This window comes from Barbus barbus (genome assembly GCF_936440315.1).
Source record: "Barbus barbus genome assembly, chromosome: 5".
In the NCBI taxonomy this organism is placed as follows: Eukaryota; Metazoa; Chordata; class Actinopteri; order Cypriniformes; family Cyprinidae; genus Barbus; species Barbus barbus.
The window spans coordinates 29,347,051-29,369,518 of NC_136733.1; the positions used below are offsets into that span (position 1 = coordinate 29,347,051).

The 22,468-nt window shown below is 40.5% G+C and overlaps 1 protein-coding gene and 1 pseudogene across 3 annotated transcripts; one reads left to right on the top strand and one right to left on the bottom strand.

The window, feature by feature from the left end:
• On the bottom strand, positions 1 to 17,358 carry LOC306869484 (annotated as a pseudogene). Its single transcript, XR_013785819.1, has 21 exons — positions 17,240 to 17,358; positions 16,340 to 16,520; positions 16,161 to 16,247; positions 14,311 to 14,397; positions 14,140 to 14,224; positions 13,919 to 14,046; positions 8,041 to 8,238; positions 7,132 to 7,641; positions 6,407 to 6,849; positions 6,172 to 6,328; positions 5,931 to 6,064; positions 5,708 to 5,812; positions 4,900 to 5,099; positions 4,635 to 4,785; positions 4,317 to 4,554; positions 3,120 to 3,358; positions 2,797 to 2,998; positions 2,523 to 2,711; positions 1,512 to 1,759; positions 994 to 1,082; positions 1 to 661 (listed from the first exon to the last, which is right to left on the bottom strand). The product of XR_013785819.1 is annotated as an uncharacterized misc_RNA (transcript).
• A 113-nt stretch (positions 17,359 to 17,471) lies between these two features.
• Positions 17,472 to 21,392, top strand: LOC306869889 (retinol dehydrogenase 11-like). 2 transcript variants are annotated; one of them, XR_013784216.1, is made up of 5 exons: positions 17,472 to 17,818; positions 18,703 to 18,945; positions 20,322 to 20,624; positions 20,733 to 21,094; positions 21,242 to 21,392. XR_013784216.1 is itself a non-coding variant. In XM_079416817.1 (4 exons), the coding sequence occupies exons 1-4, from the start codon at positions 17,698 to 17,700 to the stop codon at positions 20,990 to 20,992; spliced, it is 927 nt and encodes a 308-aa protein (XP_079272943.1). In that variant the 5' UTR covers positions 17,472 to 17,697; the 3' UTR covers positions 20,993 to 21,386. The 2 variants fall into 2 exon arrangements, 1 of the variants encoding a protein (XP_079272943.1); XM_079416817.1 differs by having other exon boundaries at positions 20,733 to 21,386.
• Positions 21,393 to 22,468: the final 1,076 nt, after the last annotated feature.

Below are 22,468 nucleotides of genomic sequence, written 5' to 3' on the forward strand. Positions count from 1 at the left end.
AATTCTACAAATTATTCAATCTTTATTAAATAAATATATAAAATGCATCAATATACAAGCATGAATCTCATCCGGATCCAAAGCCAGATTAGGCTAAAAATACATGTACCATCCTCGGACGCTTGCTGAGTCTTTGTGACACCTCAGTCTGTTTGTCCCCGCCTGCAGCGCGCTCTATTTCAGAAATCACCACCCATCCAGAAACAATGGCATCTTTCAGCCGTTTCAGATTTAGATGTGCTACACTTACAGAGCTGGAATTGGTTGCTGATTTTGGCTAGTGACGTAGGTAAGTTTTCTATTTCTCTCTTGTATTGCATAACAAAGGACTGTTATTCTTCCTTTCAAATAGTTTCAACTCAATATGGCGATGAAGAGCCTGTAACTGCAATAATGCAACCCTAATCTGTGACAGCCCTGGATTAATCTGTCCTTAGTGCATCAATGAAGACCTGAAGAAGGAAGAGTCCATTTAGGACAAACCGTCTATGAATGTCCTGAAGGTCTGTAGATAAACTCAAAGGGTCAAGAAGGGGTTGGATGGAATCACACTCCTTGAGCAGGTAGAGTAGTACAATCGCCCTAGTGAACAGGCCTGAAACAGCACCATGGAAATGGGGTTCTATTAGCAAACTCAGCCAATCAGGATTCAGGACATCACCTAGACAACAAATGAGAGAATAATGGCACAATTGGCACGTAAACATACAACAACAACTTCATGCAAACTATAAATAAATATTACAGTTCATATTAATTATAATTATAAAGTTTTTGATTCAATTATAAAGGAGCATCAGGAAGTTAATTAGTAATAATTGATGCGATAATAAAGAAAAACAGTCATTATGGAGATCTTATATACCTAATTGTAGCTGCATACAAATTGTGAGATTCTCTTTGACAATGGCTGCACTGTTTCGGGCCCAGCGCTCGAGGTTCTTGGCAAGATTGGAGGATTTTGGGTAATGTTTGTGTTACGGTCCTACTCACCCTGCTCCGAGCAGGATTCGAACCGTGGTCTCCGGCATGGGAAGCGGGCGCTCTAACAAGGAGGCTAAAGGCCACGGCCTCTAGAGCACCTTGTTTTATACAAGAAAGAAAAAAAAGAGAAATTTAGAATTGATTGGAGCCAGCCCTGAATGTGAGTTGATTCTGGAGGTCTACTCTCTTTTGAAAACACTGTCAGACTCAGCACCTGCTTTTGAAGCTTTTTTTTAAAGAAATTAATAGTTTTATTAAACAAGGATTGGTTGCACGAAGGTACTGGTAATACAAGGTGACTACATGGGGTAGGGTTAGGCTTAAGGTACCTAGTTATTACCTAGTTGTTGTAATTACTATAATAAGTACATAGTATGTACATGAGAAACAGGACTGTAAAATAAAGTGCTACCCAAGGATGCATTAAATCCTTCTATTCATAAAAACATAGAAAAATATAGAAATACAGTAAAAAATTCATCACAGTTTTCACAAAACTGATTTGGCTGCATGACAGCTGAGTTTACCTGTGACAAAGAAGCAGGCTGACTGCACACAGAGCCGTGGTGATCAGCACAGGTCCTCCTCTATCTGACTCCAGATCAGAAAACAGAACCTCCACACACTGCTGCAGCCATGCCTCCTCAAACCCTGAGGGACAGGGATGGGGCAGAGCAAGACTGTCTTCCTCAGGGGTCATAACCTTTACTAATGCGGTCAAGAATGCTCCTCTGTACACCACGTTCTGGTCCAACAGCGCCTTCTTCAGGTTGGCCTGCAGGGGGTAGACACTGTTATTTGAATAGACCCTTTCCAGACATTACCAAAAAAAAAAAAAAAACACTCGCCCATCTATTATTCTTGCAATCATGATCTTTTAGTTCTTATGAGAAGGGATTTAAAAGCATTATAAGATTGTAGCATGTTTAATTTCTCAAGACATGTATAGCGGTTTGGTGTTTCACTGACCTCACATGAGAGCTGGGCGGAAATCCTGACTGAGTACAAACCCAGTGTGTTTCTAAAGATTACTGAATACAATGACTAACACGCCCCCCAGGCCCTCACATGACAACATGAAGAGCGTAATAAGGTCTACAGGCTGATTTCAGGGCAGTGTATAAAATGGATATTGATTGTTTTAATTTCCTTCAGTTGTATGAAGGAATGTCTGAAGATGCATTTTTTAAAATGTGAAGGTTTTAAACAGCGCACCGCTTACTGGCAGCAAGGCATGATGCATGGGCCAATTATGTCCATCTACCTCACTTTATGTGCAAATAAGCTAGATGGATGTTTTTGGCCACTGGACTGTGTCTTACTGAAACAGAACACAAGAACATGACCTGAGTAAAAAAAAATATATATATATTATAGACCTCAAACCTTTAAATGGTACAGTGAATGCAACGCATTTAAACATAAAAAGCGGTTTAGTTTATCTCAGTATAATTATTGCATCTTTGCATTAAATTGTCATAATACAATTCAACTGACCATATACAGAGGCCAAAGTGAAGTGCTATAGCAATACTCGCCTGCAGCGCTCTCTCCATAACACGCTGTAGGACAGTTCCTCTCCAGCCACGCCCCTCTGTTGCAGACTTGACCAATGAAAGACGTACTACTGCGTTGCCATTGGCCAGATGCTGCCATACCGGACACGCCCACTCAGGATCCCCACACAGGAAGTTCACTGCACTTTGGTGGAATGAAGCAGAGCCAACCTAAAGCACACAAAACATTCACAATCAACATTTCTCTTACTGTGTATGTTCATGACAGCACACTCCAAAGGACAGGAATAAGCACCTCTAGTATGTTTGGAGTCCTGTGAATCTCCTGCAGCAGTTGAGAAGAGAGCTGAGTGAGGAAAGCACCAGAGCAATGGCCTCTTATCAGCCTCACTATATCCACATACGCCAACCGCACCAGTGGGCACCGCTGCCTCACAGATGCCATCCACAGTCTGGACCCAAACTCATTCAAAACCTCACTGAGAGATGACCGACTGCTAAACGAGAAGAGTCAGATTGCAATTTGATCACTGAGTATGACCGCTGCAGCAAAACATTATGACAAACTATTGACAAAAAGTGGCATTTCCTTCATGAGATAAACTCCTCTATTCTTACATGTTAGTTTTCAGTGCCCGGGCCAGTATGGCTCCTATCTGTAGGAGTTGGCCATGCAGTCTGTTGTGACAGCACACAACGTCCGGTGATTCCGGCAGCTTTTCCACCAAACGCAGGACAGTTGCCAGATATTCACTTGGTGGTATCATAGCAACCAGGGCTCTTGATGACATTACTCGTACGCCATAGACTGGGCAATAGGTAGGAGGAAGAGTGGAGGCAGGAATTCCGACTGAGCCCTGAAGAAAACACAAAGACATCAAACAAATAAGAAACAAGTGAATATCTTAAATTATTACTAAGGGAAAAGGCATTTGACAGATTTGAATATCCAAAATAATAAAAATGTACTTATATAATATATAAATCATATGATTTTATACAATATTTTGGGTATTCAAATTTGGCAAAATATAATATAATATAATATATAATTAGTGCTGTCAAACGATTAATCATGATTAATTGCATCCAAAATAAATGTTTTTGTTTACATAAAATGTGTGAATGTACTGTGTATATTTATTATGTAACGGTATATATATATATATATATATATATATATATATATATATATATATATATATATATATATATATATATACACACACACACACACACACACATACAGTATATATTTCACAAATATTTACATGTATATATTTATATTCATATAATTTATATTATATATAAATATATTTAAAATATAAACATAACTTTTTTTAATATATAAATGCATGTGTGTGTATTTATAGATACATAATAAATATACACAGTACACACAAATTATGTAAACGAAAATTTTTATTTTGGATGCGATTAATCGTTTGACAGCACTAAATATAATATAATAGACAGATTTTAATAAATCCACAATTTTGTATATCATATGATCGAATAGCATACTATTATATGATTTAAAAAGAAAAATCTAAATATACATTATATTACATATTATATGGTATCAAACACAATAATAATATAATATACATTAAGATTTTTTGTTTATAATTGTATAATTTTATATTATATAAAAATCTAAACACGGAATATAATGTAATATGATATAATATAATATAACATTATATACAATTGTGGCTATTTAAATCAGGCAAATAATATAATAAAATACTATGTAATGTAATATGCAATATATTACATTAATGTTCATGTATTTGGATGTATGCACCGTCATACCGTGTCTGTTCCTCAGCACCAGGCTGTAGTTTGGTGAGCAGGGTGAGGACAGGGTAGAGGGAAGGGTGCAGGAGAAGGGTGGCATCATGAAGGTCTGTAGCTGCACTTTCCAGCGCCCCCTGGAGGAAGGGCTGTAAGGCTGGTTAGAGGTTAAAGAAGGAAGGAGAGGACATGCCAGAATGAGCAGAGCCCTCTTCACCGGTAGGCTGCTGACCCAACATTCTTGTACACAGAGAACCTACGAGAAATGAGAAGTCAACATGTGACTAATTCAAAAGGGTTGAAATTAGAATAATTGTGAGCGTGACTGGTTCGTACTGTAGAGCTGCAGGGCTGCGTTCCTCATGGCTCAGCATGGTGAGCTGAGGAGTGTCACTGACAGAACGGCCACCACGGGGGTGTACTGTAGAACAGCTACACCCAGACTGGAGCCCTTCACCAGAGCTTGAAGGGTGTGAATGGCACACACCTGTGAGAGATCAGGGGAAAGACATCTTTTATGAACATAGCTACTTTTTTCTTTAAGATATGTTTGATCCAGCAAAACTGTAGATTTATTTAATAGGTAGATCATTGACTCTACCTGTGGTAAGTTGAGAATTTGGTCCCAGTCTTGGGGAAGAGGTGCTTTGGCTGTGTCCAGTAGGGTGTTAATGGTTTGGGCCAAAAGGGGGTGAGTCTTGCTAGAGTCCTCAGCAGCTAAGACACCCAAAATCTGCATGGACTGACCGGCAGCACGCCTCGTCACTGAGGTACTACTGGCGACTGGAGAACAGAAATTTTTGATGAAATCCGAGAGCTTTCTGACCCTCCATAGACCTAATGGAACTACCACGTTCAAGGCTCAAAAACATTGTAAAGACATTGTTAAAATAGTCTATGTGACATCAGTGGTTCAACCGTAATTTTATGAAGCTATGAGACGAACACAAAAATAACAACTTTCTTCAACAATTTCTTCTCTTCCGTGTCAGATTTCACGACGCATGCATGTGTATTCCTATTCTTGTAAACAAGTTGTTATTTTTGTTTTCTTTGCATACAAAAAGTATTCTCGTGTCTTTATAAATATGGCTGAATTACTGATGTCACAGGGATTATTTTAACAATGTTCTAACTACCTTTCTGGGTCTTGAATGTGTCAGATGCGCTGCTGTCTCTGCACAGTTAGAAAGCTCTCGGATTTCATAACAAATATCCTAATTTGTGTTCCGAAGATGAACAAAGGTCTCAGGTTTGGAATAACATGAGGCTGAGTAATTAATGACAGAATTTTCATTTTTGTGTGAACTTTCCCTTTAAATAAACACAGGTCATTTAACTTGGAATTGACATTTCTATTAAAAACCCATGAATCTCTAGTTGAGAATGAACGCTTTACTCTATTCTACCTGTTTTAATATGAGAGGCGGGATCTCTCTGATCTCCGGATCAGAGCTGCTCAGTAGAGCCCTACAGAACTTAGTAAAGCCAATACAGCAGCCCTCTACTGCCCCCTAATGGAAGATGAGAGAAAAAGAGAGAACAGGACCACAAATATAAGATGTTACTGTGAAACTAAGTGGATAGAAAAAGTGTTAGGACATCAGTGTGAAAAGAGCAAATCTGTCATACCCAGTGTCTACATTTCAGAATGATGTCTTTAAATACTTTGGAAGCCCTGCTGAGTTCTTCCACACTCAAAGTCAGTTCTTTACAGTGCAGTGACAGGATTCTCTCCACCAGGGAGCCCAGAAAAAATCAATATCCTACCAGGAAAGTAGATCATCCATATCTTAGCTTTACATAATACTTTTTTATAAATCACAGTTTAAAATGTAGGCTGATGTTCTGTCATCCTTCTAGCAGCTTTAACTTCAAGGAAACCCAGCAGCAGCTCATCACTAGACTATGTTCCTCAGAGAGCAGCACATTCTCCTCTCCATCCTCATCAAGCCCCACCCCCTCAACCCCACCCTGACCAATCAGCGAACTGATTGCATTCCCCATGTCACAGAATGATGGTGGCACATCTGTGACAAAAATAAAAGTATATTTTTTATAAGAGAATCTCTTCAGACATATTGTTTACATCTGCAGTTTCAGTGTACCTTTCTCCTGTGTGTCCTGGTCCCCATACAGCACACCTAACAGCAGTAGAGTGAGCTTTTCTAGTAAAGACACAATGTCTCCTGCAACACTGTGAGTTACTGACTCCACTAGGATCCCTGGCACCTCCAGCAAGCCCCTCTGCAGAGCGCTTACAACACCTGAAGTAATAACATACACTCCATTTGTGGAATATTTCAGCATATTTTCAGATATATTAGCAGTGAAACCTCCGCTTAGTGGTAAACAGCTGTAGCAAGATCTATAAACTCGGCTCAGTTTTCTACCATGAATAGGCGTGGTACGAGCTGCAAGCAGCATGTCATTCCTGACAGTGAGAAAATGGTGCTCCAGTTTGGTGAGAAGAAACGTGATCAATTTAACTGACTGTTTCTCCCCATGTTCAAATGCCCCATCCACCCTATGACACAGAAATGCACATACACACACACACGCAAACATAAAAATTAATATTCAAAATAAAGAAAATATTGTTCTTGTAAAAACAAGAAGGATCCAACACATATTTAATAAACTCAAATTAAATTACCCACAGGCACAAACTTTGCTTATACACTTCTGTTTAAAAGTTTGGGTGAGTACAATTTTTTTTTTTTTTTATGAAAGAAATAAACTTTAATGCAACAAGGATTTGATTGATCAAAAGTGACAGTAAAGACTGGTTTAAATAAATGTTGTGTTTTTGAACTAGCTATTTATGTCTAGCTATTTGGTCTTTGGACTGCAGCAGAGGAGGTTCAGAGCTGCAAGCCGGATGCTGTCATCCAGAGAGGAGAGGGCAAGATGGAGAGTCTTAAGAGCATGGGGGCTGTCTGCACTCCAGAGGGAAAGTCCACTTGTGGCCCGCTGGGCACTCATGACACAGGCCCACGCGTGAAGGTGACCGGGAACCGCAGGGTTCCAGAGCTGACAACAGAGCATTAAAAGCACCTGGAAATATACGTAGTGTTGAGGGCAGAAGATGGCTAGAGGCATTATTTCGAAGAAGAGTTAATTCTGAAGTCAAAGCCTTCAGAACGACTGGTTGCCACCGCCGAGCCTATTGATTGGCTGAGTCTTGTTCAGTGGGCGGGGCTTCTTGGGATGCATTTATAATAAGCTCACGTTTCTGTTCCTGAAGAAGGGATTTGTAGACTTCTGAGGCGCATGGAGAAAGGTGATTGGTGGAGAGGTATTTTAGGATGTGAGAGGGAAGAGCTGGATACAGTTCCAAAACCTTTTAGGAGCAGAAACTATATTTTATTTTACATTTATTTAAAATTACTTTTATAATAAACTGATGCTAATAAGCCTCTGAGAAAGCTAAAATAAAGCTTCTTTTTCAAAACATGTAGTATTTACATAAAAATGTATTTCTGACAATTATTTTATCATTTAAAATTATTGCTTTTATTTTTACATTTATATTAAATTATATTTATGCTAGAATTTATATAAAATTTATATTAGAATAAATGTAAACATTTGTAAAATTCTTCATAAAATAAATGTATTTATTAGTTATGCATACAATATTATTTATAACATTAATAACATAGTAGATATACAATTTATAAAAAAAAAAAAAAAAAAAAAAGGAGGTAGAATGAAGAAGGGTATCTGATACTGTTCTTACCTTGTCTGTTCCTGCATATGGCAGAATTGCAGTGAGCGGTAAATACTTTGCTTTGGATTCCCAAGGCAGTTCTGATATTCTGTTCAATAACTCCACATAAAGTCTCTTATCTGTATTCTCAAAGTGCAGACAATCCTTCTCATAGATCTCCATAAACAGACAGAAAGCACTGTGTGCCACCTCTGCAACTCCATCCAACTACAATAAAAGTAATGAAGAAAATACCAGCTGAGCGGATGTGTTCCTGTGATTAACTTTGGCTGAATGTCTGGTTTTATCATTTAATATGGATTTTCACATTTTCTCAAGAAAGTATGGGTGATTCTTGCCCATACAAAACATTTTTTAAGAAAGTATGAGTGGTTCTTGCCTGTACAAAACTGCTAGGGAGTTCTGAGTGGTTTTAAAACACAGTCCATCTTACTGCATACTTAGTGTTCAAACCCATATATCTTAAAATAAAGTACATTCCGTTGTTATGAAACAAAAGGATGATGGAAACAAAGATGCAAGTAACCAGTTTATTGACAGACGGTGAAATGGCAGAAATGAACAGAAAGGATGAATGAAGTCTCTCGGATGGGTAGGTGGTGCAGGGACTTTGATGGTCAGCGTGGTGATGAATGGTGAAGAGTGATCCAACGTAGAACATCCAAAGACACGATAATCAAGACAAGACAAACCAGAGTTTCCACGGACGAACACACGATGAAACAATCCACTGACATCAAACAACGATCTGACAAACAGGAGAGATTGCAGTGAGTTTAAGTAGCCAAGAGAAGATGAGCAGCAGCTGGAGAGGGTAATGAGAACAGGTGACGGGGATACAAAATAATGAGGGCTAAACCAAATCAGACAGATCGATGGGGGGAGACAATGGGAGAAACCAAATCAGAACAATGACAAATACCAGAAACACCAGGAGACATGTAACACACAGACCTACACAAGTACACGTGACATGAAGAACATAATGGATTCATAAACCGTGACAGTACCCCGTCTCCTAGGAACGCCTCCTGGCGTTCCCAGACTCCCTTACCTGTCGATTGTAATCATCAATAAGGGAGTGATCCAGTATGTCTCTAGCAGGTACCCAACTTCTCTCCTCCGGACCGTAACCTTCCCAGTCCACCAAGTACTGGAATCCGTGTCCCCTCCGTCTTGAGTCCAGAATACGATTGACCGAATAAGTGGGTTCCCCATCTACGAGTCGCGGCGGTGGAGGAACCGGGGCTGGCGGATTAATGCGTGCAAAAAAAACGGGTTTGATTTTGGATACATGGAACACGGGATGGATTCTCCTGTACACTGGAGGAAGTCTGAGGCGGACTGCCACCGGACTAATGATTTTGGTGACAGGGAACGGGCCAATGAATTTCGGAGCAAGCTTATTAGACACGGATCGGAGAGGAATGTTCTTAGTAGAAAGCCACACTTTGGAACCAACGACGTATACGGGAGGCCTAGACCGGTGGCGATCGGCCCTGGCCTTGGTGCGCGCTCCCACCTGGACTAGAGTCTCGCGGGCTCTAGTCCAGGTGCGATGACACCTCTGGACAAAGGCGTGAGCAGAGGGGACCGCGACCTCGGATTCCAGACTAGGAAAAATTGGTGGCTGGTAACCTATACTACATTCAAATGGGGATAGGCCCGTGGATGATACTGGTAACGAATTGTGGGCGTACTCCACCATAGAAAGTTGTTGGCTCCACGAGGAAGGATTCTTGGCAACCATACATCGCAACGTTCTCTCCAAATCCTGGTTGGCTCTCTCAGTTTGACCATTGCTCTGAGGGTGAAATCCAGATGACAGACTAACAGTCGCCCCCAATAATTTGCAAAATTCTAGCCAAAATTTGGACACGAATTGGGGTCCCCTGTCGGAAACCACATCCGTCGGGAGGCCATGTAACCGAAAGACATGGTCAACGACTGTAACCGCTGTCTCCTTGGCTGAGGGTAATTTGGGCAAGGGAATAAAATGGACCGCCTTCGAGAACCGGTCCACCACGGTCAAAACTACCGTGTTCCCCTGGGAGGGTGGGAGGGCGGTGACAAAATCTAGTGCGATATGGGACCAGGGTCTCGAAGGGATCGGCAGCGGTTGAAGGAGCCCATCCGGGGGTCTATTAGAAGTCTTACCAGTGGCACAAACTGAGCAAGCCAAAACAAAATTGTGAACGTCGCGAGCCATACGAGGCCACCAAAATCGTTGCTTGACCAAATGTGTGGTGCGACTGACTCCTGGATGACAAGCCACATTGGAACAATGCCCCCACTGAATGACGTCGGACCGTAATCCCTCTGGCACAAATAAACGGTTTGGTGGGCAACCGACCGGAGGCGTTACCCCTTGTAAGGCTGTTTTAACCTTCGATTCGACCTCCCATGTGAGTGTGGAGACAATAAGTGTCTCCGAAAAAATGCACTCGGGAGTGGACGGGCGATCGGAACGGTCAAAAATGCGCGATAAAGAATCGGGTTTGATGTTTTTGGAACCCGGGCGATACGAAAGAGTAAAGTCAAAACGTCCGAAAAAAAGTGCCCACCGAGCCTGCCTGGAGTTCAATCTTTTAGCAGTTCTGATATATTCCAAGTTCTTATGATCGGTCCATACGATAAAAGGTACCCCCGACCCTTCTAACCAGTGGCGCCATTCCTCCAATGCTAACTTGACTGCCAACAACTCTCGGTTACCAATATCATAGTTACTTTCGGCAGGCGATAGACGGTGAGAAAAAAACGCGCAGGGATGCATTCTGTCGTCTGTCGGAGAGCGTTGCGATAACACTGCACCTACCCCCACCTCTGACGCGTCAACCTCCACCACGAACTGACGTGATGGATCAGGGGTAACAAGGATGGGAGCCGAAACAAAGCGGCTTTTAAGTTTGGCAAACGCAGCCTCGGCTGCGTCTGACCACCTGAACGTCGTTCTGGGGGAGGTCAAGGCGGTCAGAGGAGAGGCTAGTTGGCTGAAGTTGCGAATAAAACGCCGGTAGAAATTGGCAAACCCCAGAAACCTCTGTAGGGCCTTACGGGAATCTGGAGTTGGCCAATCCACCACAGCCATAACCTTGTCAGGATCCATGCGCATTCCCTCAGCCGACACAATGTACCCTAGAAAAGGAACAGACTGTGCATGAAAATCGCATTTCTCCGCCTTGACAAAAAGCCCATTCTCTAGCAGCCTCTGAAGCACTCGTCGAACATGCTGCACATGCTCCTGGAGAGATAATGAAAAAATCAATATGTCATCCAGGTAGACATATATGAATCGATCGACCATATCTCGCAGCACGTCGTTGACGAGTGCCTGGAAGACCCCTGGGGAGTTGGACAAACCGAAGGGCATGACCAAGTATTCAAAGTGCCCCCTGGGGGTGTTAAAAGCAGTCTTCCATTCATCTCCCCTCCTAATGCGGACCAAATGATAAGCGTTTCTTAAGTCCAATTTAGTGAAGACTGACGCTCCCTGCAACCTCTCGAAAGCTGAAGATATCAATGGCAAAGGATAAGTATTCTTTACCGTGATATTATTCAGCCCTCGGTAGTCAATACAAGGTCGCAGAGATCCGTCCTTCTTCCCCACAAAAAAGAACCCCGCCCCCGCTGGAGAAGAGGAGGGTCGAATGAACCCCGCTGCTAGAGAATCAGAAATATATTTGGAAATATATATTAAATATAATGGCCTCCCTTTCTGGGACTGAAAGTGAATATAACTTGCCCTTGGGCGGAGACGTACCTGGCAGTAACTCTATTGCACAGTCATAGGGACGATGAGGAGGGAGAGAAGCAGCACGAGACTTACTGAACACCTCCTTCAGGTCTAGATACTCCGTGGGCACGTTAGACAAATCCACTGCGTTCTCCTGAAACACAGAAACAGAGACAGACGGACAAGCAGACACAAGACAAGACTCATGACATTTATTGCTCCATTCTGATATGGTCTTAAGCTGCCAGTCAATCCGGGGGTTGTGTTCAATGAGCCAGGGGTGTCCTAAGACAATGGGTGCCAGGGGGGAGTCCAGAATGTAAAATGAAATGGTTTCGGTGTGGTTGCCAGATACAATGAGTGTGATGGGTTCAGTGATGAATGAGATGGTGGGCAAAGTTTGACCATTGAGGGCATGGACAGCGATGGTGTGAGTGAGGGGCTGAAGTGTGACTTGAGTCCGGCGTGCAAAGGAATGGTCCATAAAATTACCTTCGGCCCCTGAGTCCAGTAGTGCAGAGCAGTCGTGAGTGCAGTCTGACCATCTAAGTCTCACCGGGAGGAGTGTGGAGGTCGATCTGGGTGAGGTCTTATCAGCGGAGATCCCACCCGACAGTAGCCTCAAACTTACTGCCGGGCTGGCCCTTTTACCGGGCAGCTGTAGGCGAAGTGCCCCGCCGCCCCACAGTACAGACACAGGCCCTGGGATCTCCGCCTCTCCTTCTCCTCCCGAGACAGCCGAGCTCGCCCGACCTGCATGGGCTCGGGATCGTAGACGGGGCTGACCGCGTCCCCGCCGCTGGCTCGAGCTGTAGGTGTCTCCGCAGGGGGAAGCCGAACGGGTAACCTCCGCCGTTCGGCTCGGGAGAGTCGAGCGTCTACCCGCAGTGCCAGGTCGATGAGTCCGTTGAGGGTAGCGGGTAGATCCAGGGCGTAGATCTCGTTCTGGACGCGATCAGCCAGCCCATGCAGGAACATGTCCCACTGCGCCTCCTCGTTCCACTGACACTCTGCCGCCAAGGTCCGGAACTCAATGGAAAAGTCGGAGACGGATCTCTCCCCCTGTCTGAGATCCGCCAGGACCCGCGCGGCCTCTCTCCCGGCGACCGCGCGGTCAAACACCCTCTTCATCTCGGCGGAGAGTGTTTGGAACGAGGCGCAGCATGGATCCTGGTTCTCCCACACCGCTGTTCCCCATAATGCTGCCTTCCCAGTCAACAGGGTGAGCACGAATGCCACCTTGCTCTCCTCGGTGGCAAAGGTCCTCGGCTGTAATGAAAAGTGCATGGAACAACGAGTGAGGAAAGCTCGGCAAAAGTTCGGCTCACCACTGTAGAGCTCCGGAGTTGGTAATCGGGGCTCTGACTGGTAGGCGGCGCTGGATGGTGCGAGGGGAGTGGGCGGTGTGGGCGGCGCAGCGGGAACCTGTAGCTGTTGAACTCGTTGGGTGAGCTCGGACACCTGCACCACAAGAGCACGAATGGCCTGTCCTGACTCACTCATGCTCTTCTCCTGAGCGTCCATCCGAGAGACGCTGGCCCGAATGAACTCCTCCAACATGGAAGGGTTGGAACTTGCTGTTTCCATGTTGGTCAGATCGTTCTGTTATGAAACAAAAGGATGATGGAAACAAAGATGCAAGTAACCAGTTTATTGACAGACGGTGAAATGGCAGAAATGAACAGAAAGGATGAATGAAGTCTCTCGGATGGGTAGGTGGTGCAGGGACTTTGATGGTCAGCGTGGTGATGAATGGTGAAGAGTGATCCAACGTAGAACATCCAAAGACACGATAATCAAGACAAGACAAACCAGAGTTTCCACGGACGAACACACGATGAAACAATCCACTGACATCAAACAACGATCTGACAAACAGGAGAGATTGCAGTGAGTTTAAGTAGCCAAGAGAAGATGAGCAGCAGCTGGAGAGGGTAATGAGAACAGGTGACGGGGATACAAAATAATGAGGGCTAAACCAAATCAGACAGATCGATGGGGGGAGACAATGGGAGAAACCAAATCAGAACAATGACAAATACCAGAAACACCAGGAGACATGTAACACACAGACCTACACAAGTACACGTGACATGAAGAACATAATGGATTCATAAACCGTGACATCCGTTTCATAGAGAGCAAAAGGCTTACCGGACTCTCTGCATTGCTCCAGATGATTTGTGTAAGGTGCTGCTGGAGGTCTGAATCTAAAGCAGCACCAGTGACTTCCCAAACCTCACTGAGGCACTCCTTCAGCCTCTTCAGCCAAATAGTAAACACTACAAAACACATATGCATACAATATTAGTCACCACAGTCATGCACACACCCAGCAATCTAGAGAGTGTTGCATGAGGACAGAGAGCTTGAACCTTGAAAAACATAGTAATGACAGTCAAGCTTTTCTTCACAAAGAGCTGAGATGAAGGGGAACAACCCATTCAGGAGAAGACGAGTCTGATAAAACAAAAGAAAAAGTAAATAATTATATGTTCCGCTTTGGATCATTCTTAGAAAAAGCTGTCTATGCGCTGCTTGCATACCCCTTGGTTGCCATGGTGACTGACGAGAATGTAATTTCTGCAGCAAGTTAACAACCCCCTGCATACAGCCAGTCTGTCCACTCCGTCCTGGAGATATTTTGTTTTTAAAAAATCCCTTTTCAAGAACTACAGCGAACGGCTCGTTTGGACTACAAACTTGTTTTCCTGTATTTATGACATCACAAATTGTAAATCCCGCCTACGGAAATATTTGGGGGTGGGGAGAACGCTTGGTTGAGCACTGCACGTTTCAAAATCGAAACCCAGTGCGGGTGTTTTTATATCACTGTATTTCTGATGGAAACCAACTGTTTTCAGAAGATTTTGGGTGTCATTTTCATTTAATTTTGCATATAATGTCTGATAAAGCAGTGCTTGTGAGCAGAGCTCTGCTTTGTGTACAGCGTTACTCTCCCGCTCCAACAGCGCCTCCAGCTGGCAGAGAATTCATTTGCATATATATGCGGCCACAAATAGCGTAAATCTGTGGGACTATGGTATAAATAAATTCAACCGTATAACAGTTTCAGTGCAATTCATGTTATAATGTTAGAATTAAAGAACAATAAACACAATACATATTACCGTTGCACTTATCTGTACATAGTCAATGCAGTTACTTTTATAGGCCGGCAGGGATTGTAGGTGGGGGGAGTGAATGTACAGCGCTCTCTCCACCCTCAATACCACGACTGAGGTGCCCTTGAGCAAGGCACCGAACCCCCAACTGCTCCCCGGGCGCCGCAGCATAAATGGCTGCCCACTGCTCCGGGTGTGTGTTCACGGTGTGTGTGTGTGTGTGTGTGTGTGTGCATTTGTTCACTACTCACTGCTGTGTGTGTGCACTTGGATGGGTTAAACGCAGAGCACCAATTTCGAGTATGGGTCACCATACTTGACAATACGTCACGACTTTACTTACTTTACTTTACTTTAAGCTGTTGTTGACATCCTATCTAAAACATGATTTAGCCAAAAAAAACAACAACAATAACAACAATAACATTACCACTTTAATATGTCTTGCAATATCCGTGCATGCAAAGGTTCTACACGATCCTCTTGTTCAATATTCTTGAGGTCTGATATAGCATTATTGACGAACTTGCTGTTCTGGCAAGGGGCGGGGCAATACTGAAACACATCTAAGCTGTTTACCAATCACAACGCACTGGGACAGCTAACCAATCACAACACATTTCGTTTTTCAGAAGGCAGGCCTTCATCAAACCCGGAACTAATCGAGCCGTTTGTGTCAGGCTGGGGAGAAAGGTATTGTAATAATGTAAATTATGTGAAAAATAATGCGATTTTCGAACCACCAAGCATGAGAGAATGTTCTAGTACACCCCCAAAACAAAATCAAGACTTTATAAAAGAGCATAATAGGACCCCTTTAAAATTTTAACATTGCATTTTTCGTGCAAATGTAAAATTACATTTTAAAATACATAAAACTGGAAAAAAAGTTTATTTTTATATCAATATTACACTTTTACTGTATTTTGTATCAAATAACACACATTCAAAAACATTTCGTTCCAAACACATAAGACCTTCATTCATCTTCAGAAGACAAATTAAGATATTTTTGATGAAATACCACCACAACTATTACAACAGAACAGACATGACTACAGACGTCTGTAAAGCAGTAGCGAACTGATGCACACTCACCTATATTAATGTCTTTCAATGAAAACACCTGCAAAATTAATAAATTTTTTTAATCGATCAAAATTAAAGCATGGCCAGAAATACATTTGCTTTAATAATTGTTATATATATTATAACAATGCTATGCTATATAATATTACTACTATGAAATAATAAAGAGTTAATTTTTGTACCTGTTTTTGGTGCAAAAGGTTCAGCAGATATTGTTTAACTTCCTCAAAGACTATTGAGTAGTTTATTTCAGCCAAGACCTGCAGCATCTGTAAAACAGAGTTAAGAAGGTGTTGTTTTAAGGAAAACCAACAAACAGGAGCAAAAATTATTCCAATGTTTAAGTAAAGGTGAAAATTACTTGGTCTAATTTGCGGCATGTGGATGAAGACGTCACTGTTTCTAACTGTAAGACCAAAACAAGCTGAACAAATTGGTGAAGAGCAGCAGGCTGTAAGGAACCAAGTGCTTCTTTTGGGATCTTCTGCAAGATCTGTGAAGCCTCCACCAGTGAGCGCTCCCTGCTCCGTTTGCCTGCACTCCTGTCAATAAAACACTATCTCTCATTCACAAACAATATAGGGGTGTTTTTCTACTCCCATGGACTAGAAATAACCTCTTAAAATAGTTTTCATGCTTTTTCTATATTTTCTAGGTAACACTTGACATGCATGTCTTTTTTTCTCTCTGAAACACCACAAACAACTCCAAATAATGCACTTTTAATTAATTAAATTTTAAACATATGTCTTGCTTCATATATTTCATTAATAGCTTCTTACAATTACAGTATATTGCTTGTAGTATATTCAGTTTTCAATTTCAAGTACATTATTGATTGTGTTTATATACACGGAAAAAGTAATGACAAGAAAACGAAATATACAATATAACAGCTAAAAAAATATTTATACACATAATATAAATAATACAATAAATATATAATTCACTAACATCCCAAATTTAGAGCTTGCACAGAGAAATTCAAAACAACCCTGCTGAAAAAAACAATAGAACCCTGCCCAAAACACAATAGAAAATGTAATGGATTTAATGGTTCATAATGGTATTTTAATTTAACCACTGGAATTTCTGTGATGGTTTCCATTGGGCTTGTTTTTTTAGCAGGGTAAATTTAAGGGCCAATCACCCTAAATGAAATTAAAGTGTATTTTATCAAAAGAATAACAAAACACCATTCAACAGTACTTATTAACAGAAAAATATAAAATGTATTATCTCTCTACACAGCAACTCCCACCTGGTATTTTCTGTCAGCTTCTGCACCGTGTCTTTGACATCTGATGATATTTGATATTCAGAAACGACAGATTTCAGAACTGCATCAGCTTGTCCCGAAGAAAAATTTAAAATGGTCATAATTGCGAGTTTTTGTCAGCCCAAACCATATGTAAACTCAGTCTCATTCTACAGCGAGATACAGTGTTACATACATGATTAGCGCACTCCAGCGCCCCTACCGGAGCGACTGTACGGTAATCTAACGTGTATGAGCGGCTAACGGCTACAGTATCTGTCTCTGATGCTGCAATACGTTTTTAAAATCAGCAGTCCTTGAATCCAAATGAACAATTAATTGCCATTTTCCCCCCTCTGAATGGGCTAAAGTTGTGAGCTAAAAAGCGGGAATAGTTTAAATCAATGTTGCATTAGCATTCAAGAAGTCAGTTTGTCTTATGCTGGTTTAGCTAACAGAACATGTACCTGTTATACATTATACTTTCCGCACTTTTGTGCTTTTTGATATTGAAATGGCTGAAACGGAGAAGGTATTGCATGGATGTGAAGAGGTTAGATGGAAAAACGGTTCTTATAACTGGTAAGTGAGTGCTTTTGGCTTCATTTCTCCGACTATTTAAGAGTAGCATCTCTTTAGAGTTACATGATTGACATCTGCTGATTCGAATGCTACTACAGGTCTTACAAATAATTCAGATTGATTGTGTCTGTTCTCATTTGTGTTATTACATATTTCCTTGTTTATGACTACAGGTCTTACAAATAATTCAGATTGATTGTGTCTGTTCTCATTTGTGTTATTACATATTTCCTTGTTTATGACTACAGGTCTTACAAATAATTCAGATTGATTGTGTCTGTTCTCATTTGTGTTATTACATATTTCCTTGTTTATGACTACAGGTCTTACAAATAATTCAGATTGATTGTGTCTGTTCTCATTTGTGTTATTACATATTTCCTTGTTTATGACTACAGGTCTTACAAATAATTCAGATTGATTGTGTCTGTTCTCATTTGTGTTATTACATATTTCCTTGTTTATGACTACAGGTCTTACAAATAATTCAGATTGATTGTGTCTGTTCTCATTTGTGTTATTACATATTTCCTTGTTTATGACTACAGGTCTTACAAATAATTCAGATTGATTGTGTTTGTTCTCATTTGTGTTATTACATATTTCCTTGTTTATGACTACAGGTCATACAAATAATTCAGATTGATTGTGTCTGTTCTCATTTGTGTTATTACATATTTCCTTGTTTATTAAAAGCCAAACCATCATCTAGTGAAATCACATGTTGAATGATGAGAATAATGTCTGTGTTTTTCTGGAGTAACCTTTATAGGAAAGTCATTGCTATTGTGAAATGAGATGTTTGAGAAGTGTATCTCCTCTGTTTTTAAGACCCTCTTTTATTCTTGTGCATGTCATGTGGCATGGCAACTTGTATGTTTCAGGTGGGAACGCTGGGATTGGGAAGGAGACGGCAGTGTTGCTGGCTTTGCGAGGAGCTCGTGTGATCATCGCCTGCAGGGATGAGGAGAAAGCCAGGAAAGCCGTTCGAGAGATCAAAGCCAAGAGCCACAATATGAATGTGCTGTGTATGGAGGTCGACCTGGCCAACATGAGGTCAATACGAGAGTTCAGCAAAACCTTCTTACAAAAGGAGAAGCGGCTGGATATTCTGATCAATAATGCGGGTGAGGACTGATATCTGGGTGGCAATTGGTGATCTAAATCAGGGGTTTTCAAACTGTGGTCTGGGGACCCTTGATGCAGTGTTGGGGTTACTTTGGTAACATTTTATTTAAAGCCTTTATATATAATGCATTATAAAAGTAGATTTAATGCATGAATTATGGCTTGTAATGCACCTTATAATGCAATGTATGATCTCATGACTATTTGTAACCACAGTTCTAATACATTATTACACTTATCATATTTATTGCTTCACCTTTAGAAGGTATTATGCGTTAAAACGCATGACAAGCACACTTTCAATTATTGTAATGCATTTTAACTTAATTTGGTTATAATTATTTATGAAGAGCTAATGCATTACAGCAAACTTTACCCCGGTTTCACAGAAAAGGCTTAAGCCTAGTCCTAGACTAAAATATAAGTCTGAGCTGTTTCAACTGAAATAAACTTGCATTGACTGATCATCAAATATATCAGTGCCTTTGTTTTGTCTCAAGATGCACCCCAGAATGTTTTTTTCTAAGAATGTTTATAAAAATTACTTAAATGTCCTAATTAAACTATGGCCTAATCCTGGCTTAGTCTAAACCCTGTCTGTGAAACCGGGCCATTATGAATACCTTTATAATTCATTATATGTAAAGGCTTTAAGTAAAGTGTTACCGGTACTTTTAAAAGTAATGCATTACAATATTGTGTTACTCCATAAAAAAAAATAGTAACTAATTGCGTTGTTACTTTTTATCGAAAGTAATGCATTGTTACTTTTGTGTTACTATTTGTCACCTGTGCTGGGATGTCAGTGAATAAATGGGGGAAAAAAAGGATTTGAAAATTTTATTTGAAAAAGTAACTCAGATATTTAATTGTAAATTTAAAGTAATGTTTTACTTAACTAGTTACTTGAAAAAAGTAATCTGATTACGTAAACTTGTTACTTGTAATGCCTTACTACCAACACTGCCTCTAGAGGCTATTAGGGGGTCCTTGAAAAGTGATTAAAATAAATAAATAAAAAATTGGATATAATTTAAATAAATAAATAACACATCTAACAGTATAGCAAGTAAAAAAAAACATGATAGAGTATATTATAAGATATTGCAATATTGTAAATGTCTTTGCTATTATTTTTTATCAATTTAAAGTGCCTTGTTGAAATAAAGTATTCTTTTTTTTTTTATCTTACTTATCCCAACTTTTTGAATGCTGGTGTATCATGATTTCCACAAAAATTAAACAGCAAAAATTAAAAAGCAAGAACGTTAAGAAGAAATGTTTCTTACATTCACAAACCTCTTAAATTTTAATATTTCACAATATTGCTGATTTACTGTATTTTCATCAAATATATATATTTTTTCCCCCTCAGGCATGCCCAGCGTCCTCGACTGGACAGATGATGATTTCTCCATGTGCTTTGGCGTCAACCACCTTGGCCACTTCTTACTGACCAACCTTCTTCTCCCGCGGCTGAAAGAGAGTTCACCGAGCAGAGTGATCAATCTCACTTGCTCCAGCTACAAGTATCAGAAGCTGGACTTCCAAGATCTCAACTACAACCTGTTTCCATTCTTCACCTACTGCCGCAGTAAGCTGGCCAACATTTACTTCACACAGGAGCTCGCTCGCATGCTGGAGGGGAAAGGAGTGACCGCGTACGCCGTTCACCCTGGTGAGATAAAAAAATATAGGCCGACTTTCTCATTTTTACAATAGTGGAAAAGGTTGCTCTGCGGTTGCTTAAGCATGAGCAGTGATGAGTGTCTTTTGTCTCATTCAGGTTACGTTCAGAGTAACTGGACCTGTCATTACTCGGTTTTGTTCCGGATCCTGGTGCAGGTGGTGATGTTCATGTTTTTTGTTTCGTGTGAGGCTGGGGCGCAAACGGTGGTCTACTGCACCGTATCAGACAAGGTGCTCGAGCACAACGGAGGATATTTCACTGACTGTCAGCCGGCTCACCTTAGAGCCTTCGCTAGAGATTCTGGAGTTGCAAAAAAACTTTGGGAGGCCAGCGAGAGACTAGTTAAACTGGCCTGATAACAGTATACAGTGCTTTTTGTTTGCATGTTTGATAAGCAGACTAATTCTTATGTTATTTATAGAAAGCCATGTTAGTTTTTGGTTTGTACACTGTAAAAAGTGATAAGTTGACTTAACTTAAAAAAATTGAGGAAACCCGTTGCCTTAAAATTAAGTAAATAATAATAATTAAAAAAAAAGTTAAGTGAACTTGACAATTCACTTAACTTACACTTTTTTTATTATTAATTACGTAATAATTTTAAGGCAACGGGTTTCCTCAACTTTTTGAGGAAAGTCAACTTATCACTTTTTACAGTATAGAAGCCTATTTATGAAATATTGTGTGTCGTCAAGCAGCACGCAGACTCAACAAGCAAAGTTTCACAAAAATAAAATATTTAATTGTGTTTTTGGCAAATATCTGCACTCCTTGAATGCCGAATTTGGGGGCTGTAGCTAACTGCTGTAATCACTGTAAAAAATATATATATTTGTTTCAAGAAAATAATTTGTTACCCTGCTGACTTTTTAGTTTAGTCAACTAAAATATTCCAGTTGTCCCTTAAATTAACATTGAGTAACTTAAAATTTCAAGTCAGCGGGGTAACAAATTATTTTAAGTTGAAACAACTTTTTGAAACAATTTTTTTTACAGTGTAAGAATGTGATTTTATGACGCTGTTTAGAGTTTTAAGTTGTATGTGCTGTTTTTTTAGTGTAATTTATTTAATGATGATCGATGTGGTTTTTGACATGTAGTATTGAAATGCCCATGTTTTCATTAAAACACTTTAATTAGCGAAGAATGTAAATAGGTCACCACAAATTGAACAAATAGATGGAGGGTGGTTATTTATAAATGCAAACGAATCAAAGCCTGAAAGCGCACAAATCTAGCAGAATTAAAAAGGTTTCATTAATGCATTTGGCATATGCTTTTATTGAAAGCAATTTACATTTGCATTCATACATTTGATCACTCCATGTCAAAGGTGAAATTTTTCACAAAAAGAAAGTAAAACAGTATTAATTTTCCATCAAGGTAGAATTTTTCATTAAAATGCGTTTTAAATGCTAATGAAAAATAAAGATAAAAAGTGATTAAGAAAGCAATTCCCATATGCATTACAGTTCACTGTTAGTAGTGTACAAACATCTCCTCCAAAACACTCAATGGATAGACTTATACCAACATACTCGCTGACGTGTTGACTTTTACTCGAACACAACACAAAAGATCAAAGTATAATAAAAAATTCTATGATTTGACGTATTTCCATAATTTCTACAGGCCTGTTTTTAAACTTGCTTTTAAACTGACAGTTTTGACCCTCCAGTCAGGTTAAGGAAGTAAAAAGCCCATTTATTTTCTACTAAGGGGAATTGCTTTTTAATGTTAAACTGATGGTTTATGGTATATAGCCATCAGCCTGCTTTATTTGAATTCATTTTTAAATAACTGTTTAACAGCAGAATTCCCAACTCTTCGGC